The 7817-nt window shown below is 52.2% G+C and overlaps 1 protein-coding gene across 2 annotated transcripts; it reads right to left on the bottom strand.

Moving 5' to 3' along the window:
* Positions 1-3734: 3734 nt before the first annotated feature.
* Positions 3735-6873, bottom strand: SIGMAR1 (sigma non-opioid intracellular receptor 1). 2 transcript variants are annotated; one of them, XM_520547.9, is made up of 4 exons: positions 6549-6873; positions 6222-6422; positions 5999-6091; positions 3735-4865 (listed from the first exon to the last, which is right to left on the bottom strand). In XM_520547.9, exons 1-4 carry the CDS (start codon positions 6697-6699, stop codon positions 4639-4641), a joined length of 672 nt encoding a protein of 223 aa, XP_520547.1. In that variant the 5' UTR covers positions 6700-6873; the 3' UTR covers positions 3735-4638. The 2 variants fall into 2 exon arrangements, with proteins under 2 accessions (XP_520547.1, XP_001163780.1); XM_001163780.8 differs by lacking the exon at positions 5999-6091 and having other exon boundaries at positions 6549-6836.
* Between the last annotated feature and the right edge of the window lie 944 nt (positions 6874-7817).

The following is a 7817-nucleotide window of genomic DNA, read 5'->3' as shown; positions in this document are numbered from 1 at the left end:
CAGGCAGATAGACATGCCCTGGAAGTCTACTGGAAGACTGGAGAGCAGAGGGTAGCAATCCGCAGAACCCTTGTGCCCTGCTTGCTCCCTTTTCCCCACCACAGCTTCCCCTGGCTGCTCAGAGGAGGTCCATGGACAAAGGTAGGTGGTCAGAGTCTTCCTAGAAAGGTAGGAATTGGCTTGGGGAAATTCCAGTTCTGAGTGTTTGGAGATCGCTTTGTAGGGTTTGGGTTGAATGGTAAGGGGCTGGGCAGTCACTCCCCCAGCTCCCAAATCAATCAAGCAAAGTTAATCCACTTTTGGGGTCTGGGCCAGGAGGGCTACAACTGGGAAGGGCTGAGGGGAAGGAATATGCTTGACTGGGACTTGGTTTATCTCTCTTCATCTGTGAAAAGGAAAGGCTGCCTCTCATACCCGCAGTCTGGTCTTATACCTCACAGAGACGGAGACAGACCTAGACCTTCAGAGACCCATGCTTCATTCATCCAACACATATTTATTATCTATTTTTTTTGCCAGGCACTGTTGGACCCAGGAGCAAATAAAACAAAGTCCTTATTATAATGGTACAATTCTAAGTGGGGGAAATATACAGTGTGTCAGATAGTGGTAAGTACCATGGAGAAAAATGTTGCTGGGTTGGGGGGAACATAAAAGGGGGCATTAGTTACCTATTGCTGTGTAACAAATCACCCCATAATTTAGCAGCTTAAAACAAAAAACATTTATTTTCTCACAATTCTGTGGGTCTGGATGGTTCTGACTCATTGTCCTCTAAGGTGTTGTAGTAAAAAGGTTGGCCAGGGATGCAGTCATCTGAAGGCTTGACTGGAACTGGAGGATCTACTTCCAAGATGGCTCACTTGCATGGCCCTTGGCAGGGGGCCTGTTCCCCCCGCAATATGGGCCTCTCCATAGGATTGCTTGTATGTCCTCTCAACATGGCAGTTGGTTTCCCCCGGAATGATCCAAGAGAGACTCTTTAGACAGCAATGCTTTTTATGGCCTAGTCCTAGAAGTCACACACTGTTATTTATGCCACATTATTTGTGAAAGTACATAATTAAGTCTAACCCACTCAAGGGGAAGGAATTTAGGCTTCACCTCTTGAAGGACAGAGCATCAAAAATTTTGTGAAGGTATTTCAAATCACCATGCAAGAGATACTATTATATAAGTGTTGAAGAACTCAGTGAGCAGGAATTGAAGGAGGGGAGGAAGAGAGCTATGACTACGTGGATACCTAGGGACGAGCACTACGGTCAGAATAGCAGGTACAAATATCCTGGGATAGAATTTTGCTTGATGTGTTGGAAGAAAAGCAAGGAGGCCACTGCGTTGGAATAGGGGGGCTGAAGGGGTGAGTGGTTGGAATGTCTGATCAGAGGAAACATGGGCCTTGGAGTAGGCCCTTGTAAGGAGTGAAAGGACAGAATGAGATAGAAAGCCATTGGTTAGGTCTCAGCAGAGAGTGAAAGTCTGACTGGCTGCTGCGTGGAGAACCCTCCACACAGGATGCATGCGTGAAGATCAGTTAGGGGGCCATTGCAATAGTCTATAGGCAAGAGATGATGGTGTCTTAGACCAGGGTGGGGGCAGTGGAGGTGAGAAGACATGATTAGAGTCTGGATATATTCTGCAGATAAAAACAGTATTTGATGATGGATTGGATGTGGGACATGAGAGAAACAGATGTGTCCAAAATGACTCTGGGCAGCTGGGTAAATGGAGGTGCCCTTAATTCACAGTAAAGACTACAGGATGGTGGTGGTGTGGGGCTGGGAGAGAATTCGGTTTGCTTTGGATATCTCAAGTCTGAGTTACCTATTAGACAGCCAAGTGGAGATGTTGAGTAGAGATGAAGGCAGTAAGATTTCCAACTCTGGTGCTCAGGGCAGAGATTTAGGCTAAGACAAAAATTTAGAAGTCAAGATATATAGATGGTAAAGTCACAGAATCACCTGGGAAGGGCTGTAAACAGAAGAGGTTTGAGGACTAAGCCCAAGAAAGTCAGAGAATGAGGAGATAGGAATCCAGTAGCTGGGTGCAGTGGCTCACACCTGTAATCCCAGCACTTTGTAAGGCCAACATGGGCGGATTACTTGAGGTCAGGAGTTTGAGGCCAGCCTGGCCAACGTGGTGAAACTCTTGTCTCTACTAAAAAAAAAAAAAAAAAAAAAAAAAAAAAAATTCCAGTAAAGGAGGCAATTAAGGAGGAGTAGTGTCCCAGAAACTAAGAGTGCCTTCAGAGTGATTACCCTGTGTCAAATGAAAGCTAAGAACTATGAAACGACCAACGGATTTAGCAGCAGAGATTAGGAGGGGCCTGGGAGCCTAGTCCTTTGTGGACGTTTGGGAGGAATGACAGGGCAAGCTGGGTCATCCCTGACATGTGGGCTCTGAGCCTAGAGGCAGAGCTGGGTTACAGAGTAGGAATCCCCCAGGAGGCATGGATTTGCAACCTGGGGTGAGTGGAGAGGAGCCAGCCAGGGCCTACTATGCCTGACACGGTGGTATTGGGGGTGAAGAGTCGGTTTCAGGTTGGCCAACTTACCTGGACTCCACATTCAGTCACAAATTGACTTTTGATGTTGTTTCTAAATGCAGTTATACATATAGTCTTTCGGATTTGTGTTCTTTAGAATGTTAAAATATCTAATTTTTATAACCATGTTTCTTCCATTTTTAAAATACCAGGAATCCTGAGAAGCAGGAGTGATCTATGCCTGACCCTCAGAACAGGGCCAGGACGAGGGTGAGGCATGCTTGGTGTGTAAAATGCAGAAGTTAAGGCAAGAGCAGGGTCTTTGGGAATGAATGCACTTTAGGCACCTCTCTTGCCTTACCTGAGTCCAGGCCCTACCTACCTCACATACTGCCAGGTAGTGTGCCTGCCTTTCATTGTGGGAGCCTCCACATTAGTGGTGGGTCCTGGAGAAGGCAGACCATAGACTGGAGGAAATCCTGTTTTGGGTGGGGGCAGACACTACTCTGGGAGCCCAGAAAAAAAGCCGACTGAGAACAACTATGCCTTTCAGCTAAAAAGTGGGTGCACACTGCCACCCTGTGGTCAGCCAGGGGAAGATTCTTAGGACTGTTCCCAGGATTGCACCGGCAGAGGTAAGGCCAAGACACACTCCAGGCCACCCTGCCCTGAATTTCTCAAATTGTGGCATTCGCAGCTGTGTTGGAAGAAATCTTATTGAACATGTTGATCTCTGGCAATGGAGCTCAGTAGTCTGAGTTACTGACTCAAAGAGTGTCTTAGGTGATTCTAAGGCACACTCAAGTATATAGTCCCTACTAGTCAAAAGCCACTGTCTTGTCAGGCACGGTGGCTTGTTTCTGTTATCTCAGCTACTCTGGAGACTGAGGAAGGATCACTTGAGGCCAGGAGCTGGAGATCAGCCGGGGCAACATAGCAAGACCCCATCTCTAAAAAAAATTTAAAAAGCTAACCAGGCATGGTGGCATTTGCTACTCATAAGGCTACTCATAAGGTCCCAGCTACTCATAAAGCTAAGGCAGGAAAATTGTTTGGGACCATGAGTTCAAGGCTGCAGGGAGCTATGATCATGTCACTGTGCCACTGCACTCCAGCCTGGGCAACAGAGGAGACCCCATCTCTTAAAAAAAAAAAAAAAATCTACCATGAATCACACAGCAAGAGAGAGATCTTCCTGAGGTCCCCAGGGGTCAGAGGCTTTTTCCGGCTGCTCAGACACACAAAAAGATGGAACAGATCAACAAATCTTTATTAATAGAAACAGACAGATGGACAGAGAATGCAGCAGGGGCTGTCTGAAAACTGTGATATATGTGTGTGTGTGTGTATGTGTTATGTGTGTGTAAAAGGCCTTCTCCAGGCCAGGAAGGGCCCCTTGGAATTAGGCCCACCTGTCTAGATCCTCTATTCAGTGGTGGGTCCTGGGCTGAAACCAGCTTCCACAACATACCCCCAAAGGAAGAATGGGGGTCTTTCTGGAATGGAAGACGCTGACTTCAAGCATTCTTCAAATTACTCTCGTTCCCCAGCTGAGCTTCGTTGCTGAGGGGGTTGGGGACAAGCCACAGGGGCACTTGCATAGCAGGGGAGTAGAATGGGGATAAGGCATATGGTGAGGACAGGGGAGAAGGGGAAGGGCATCATAGCTGCAGGTGAAGGGGGCCTCCAAAAGGCAGCTCCTCTTCCCCCTCATCCCCTCAAATTGCTGCTGGGTTGAGGAGTCAGACTGAGGCAGTATAATACCCTCCCCCATCCTTAACTCTAGAACCCCGGTTCGGTGGGGAGGAGGTGGGAAGCTGTGGAGCTATGGAAAGGCCTGAGTTAGTGAGTCAAGCTGTGATGTGTGTGTCTGAACACAACTGGCTCCCTTGGTATACCGGGGGCTCCCTCTCCAGATGGGTGTGAGTGCATGGTCCTACTGTACACACAGGTCTCAGTATCTATATGTGTCTCATTTGTTCCCATGGGTCTCTGTGTTTGGATACATAAGCATGGATATCCCTGCTCATACAGCAGGAACTCAGGATCTGCATGGTGTATGTCCCTGTCTGTAAACATGGGCTCCAGCAAGTGGATATGTGCGGGCCTGCCCGCTCCTGTCCATCCACAGGTCTTCCTTCAGGCCTGGCTGGTCAAGGGTCCTGGCCGAAGAGGTAGGTGGTGAGCTCAAGCCGGAGGCCCCGAGCATAGGAGCGAAGAGTATAGAAGAGGGTGAGGAAGTCCTGGGTGCTGAAGACAGTGTCGGCCAGCGCGAAGGCCAGGGTGGATGGGATGACGCCCCGGCCGTACTCCACCATCCATGTGTTTGGCCCCCACTCCACAGCTGTTGCCTCACCAGGCCCGTGTACTACCGTCTCCCCTGGGGGACAGGGAGCACCCAAGTGAAAAGCCAGCTCTGCCCTGCCCTTCCATGGCTGCTGCTTCCCTGGCCCATGGACTAACTAGGGGTGGGGAATGGAGAGGGAGCTTCAGAAAAACAAAAAGCCCTACCTCACTGGGCTGGCCCAGACGGCCACTCCTAAATGTTCTGTGGCATCATCTGACCCATGTCCTCTCTTTGGAGAAGCCATGGACGGCTACCTCGCTTGGCCATGGACCCACTGTATGGAAGTCTGCACTCCCAAGCCTCACTCGAATCAAGCAGAAATTTAGCTAAACCTGGGCTGGGCTTGTAGCTAGGAAAGGGGTAGTTCCAGGACTTGTGAGGCTTTATCTGAAAAGTGTAGCTGTTCAACCACCATGCCTGCGATGCATACACCCAACCTCAAATATACTGGGAAGTCCAGTGCTCTATTTCTTAAGTAAATTGTTTCACTATTAAAAAAAAAAAAAAAAAGGCAGGGGAGCGGCCGGGCGCGGTGGCTCACACCTGTAATCCCAGAACTTTGGGAGGCCGAGGTGGGTGGATCATGAGGTCAGGAGATCGAGACCATCCTGGCTGGTATGGTGAAACCCCGTCTCTACTAAAAACACACAAAAAATTAGCCGGGCATGGTGGCGGGCGCCTGTAGTCCCAGCTATTCGGGAGGCTGAGGCAGGAGAATGGCATGAACCCAGGAGTCGGAGCTTGCAGTGAGCCGAGATCGCACCACTGCACGCCAGCCTGGGCGACTGAGCAAGACTCCATCTCAAAAAACAAACAAATAAAAAGATAACTGTCTGTCTTGTCTTTTGGGGTATTGAGAGCATTTCTGATTACCCATTGTCTCCCCAACAGTTGTTGGAATACTGTCTGGGCAAAATTGTGCCTTGGCAGATAAAAATCAGACATGTTTAACAGGAAGTTGTTATGTTTTGTTTCCCCTTGACAGAGGAAAGCAAGAGTCCCTCAGCTCTGCCCCAACCAATCACCTGTGGCTTATGGGAGGGTGGAGGAAGGGAACCATGAGGAGGGCCCCCCCAACACACTCCTTTTCCATGCCATGCTCCCCGCAATTGTGGGCACCCCCCGCGTGAAGGGACCCACTTCTCTGACAGAGCCTTCTTACCCACCTGGGTAGAAGACCTCACTTTTGGTGGTGCCCTCTCTCCACTGGTGGAAGGTGCCAGAGATGATGGTATCCGAGATCTCAGCCCAGTAGCGCCCTGAGTGACAATCGCACATGACACTATCAGGGTATTCGCGCCATTGCATGGCCCAGCCAAACATCAGAAAGGAGGGCATGGGCCCCTTTACAACCCCAGCCTCCCAGTCCGGCCCGCCGCTAGCACTGACCCGAGTGGCCGCGGGAGCCCAAGGCGGTGCCGAAGAGCAGCACATACTCGGACAGCGAGGCGTGCAGAAGGCACATGGCGCCCATCCAGCCACCCGCATTCACGAACACCCACTGCAGCTCCTCGTCGGGCAGCACGTGGCCTGGGTGCAGCCGCCGCAGCTCCACGATCAGCCGAGAGAAGGCCAGCTCGTGGTCCAGCCCTGGCGGAGGCAGAGGGGCGGCGGAGTCAGGGCTGGCACAGGTCCTAGGACCGGGGATGGCGCCTTCGGAACCCTAGGCTCCGCTCCCAGGCCGGCCGCTCCCCTCCCTGCCCTCTGCCCGCTCACCAGCGTACTGCCGCGCCAACTGCGCTATCTCTTCGCGCTGGAAGACGAAGCTCTGCGTACCCAGCCAGAGCCAGACGACCTGGGTCAGCACCGCTGCGACAGCCAGGAGCAGCGCGGCCCACGCCCACCGCCGGCCCACGGCCCACTGCATCCCGGCGGGCGGCCTGGCACGGCGCAGCTCAGGAGGGAGCCGGGGCCTGAGGCTTTGCGCTCACGGCCTCGGAGCCCGCCGGCTGCCCACGGAGCGCTCCCCGGCCACCGCCGTGGTACGGCTCGCCCTGACCAATCGGAGCGGCCCGGGCACCTTGGCACCGCCCCTTCGGTTGAACCATTTCCTCGGGGGGAGCACGGAGGAGTGGGGCGGTGCCGCGCAAGGGAGGCAAGGGGGCGGGGCCAAGTCGCCCAGCGGCAGATGTCAGGGTCTTCAGGCGAGGTCTGACCTAGCGCCACTCTACATACGGATAGGTGTGGGGATAGTGAGGCCCAGAATGGACGGGCTCGCCCGAGCTCACTGGCTGGTGAAGCAGACGAGCCCGGAAGTGAAGCCTTCTGGGACTCAACGATTGTTAAGGCCCGCCTTTACCAGGACTGAAGCGGAGAGGAGGCAGTTCAAGCTGGGAGCCCCAGGGTGGGCATTCCAGAGGCGGTGACACCTGAGCAGTGTCTTTAAGAGCTCGCAGAAGGGGCATGCCAGCCCACAGGGACCAGCCCCTAGAGCAAAGGCCTCCGAGGAGAGACAGCTTGGGGTCTTCAGGGGCCTACAATTCCTTCTCTGTTCTGCAGCACAAAATGTGAGAGGAGGCCTTGTAAACCAGCTGAGGGTTATCAGCAAGGGAGGAAGGGGATTAGATTTTGCCACCGAGTGGCACAGGACTGTCGAGTGGAGGGGAGCAAGATGAGTCAGGGAGACCATGACTGTGGGCCAGGTAAGAGGGAAGGTCTGTGTCAGTGGAGATGGAAGAAAGAAATGAGCTTAACAACTCTGGAAATGGAGTTGGCAGGGCTTGATCTCTTCTTCCTGGAATACTCTTTCCCCCTTTATCCTATCCCCACTTTCCCCTTATTTGGCTAACATCCTTTGCATGTCTAGTGGGCAGTTGAGTGTCCAGGTCTCGAAGCTCAGCTCCAGTCTGGAGATAGAGCTGGGAGTTGTCATTCATTCAGATACTTTGTTGGCACTTGTATGTGCCAAGTTCTGTGGTGGCCATTAGGGATATGGCTAGAAACAATGGTCCTACTCCCCAGCTTAGAGATCTCACTGGAGAGTCT

Source organism: Pan troglodytes, chromosome 11, assembly GCF_028858775.2.
Source record: "Pan troglodytes isolate AG18354 chromosome 11, NHGRI_mPanTro3-v2.0_pri, whole genome shotgun sequence".
NCBI lineage: Eukaryota > Metazoa > Chordata > Mammalia > Primates > Hominidae > Pan > Pan troglodytes.
The sequence above is the reverse complement of the archived record's forward strand: the minus strand, read 5'-3'. Positions and strand labels throughout refer to the sequence as shown.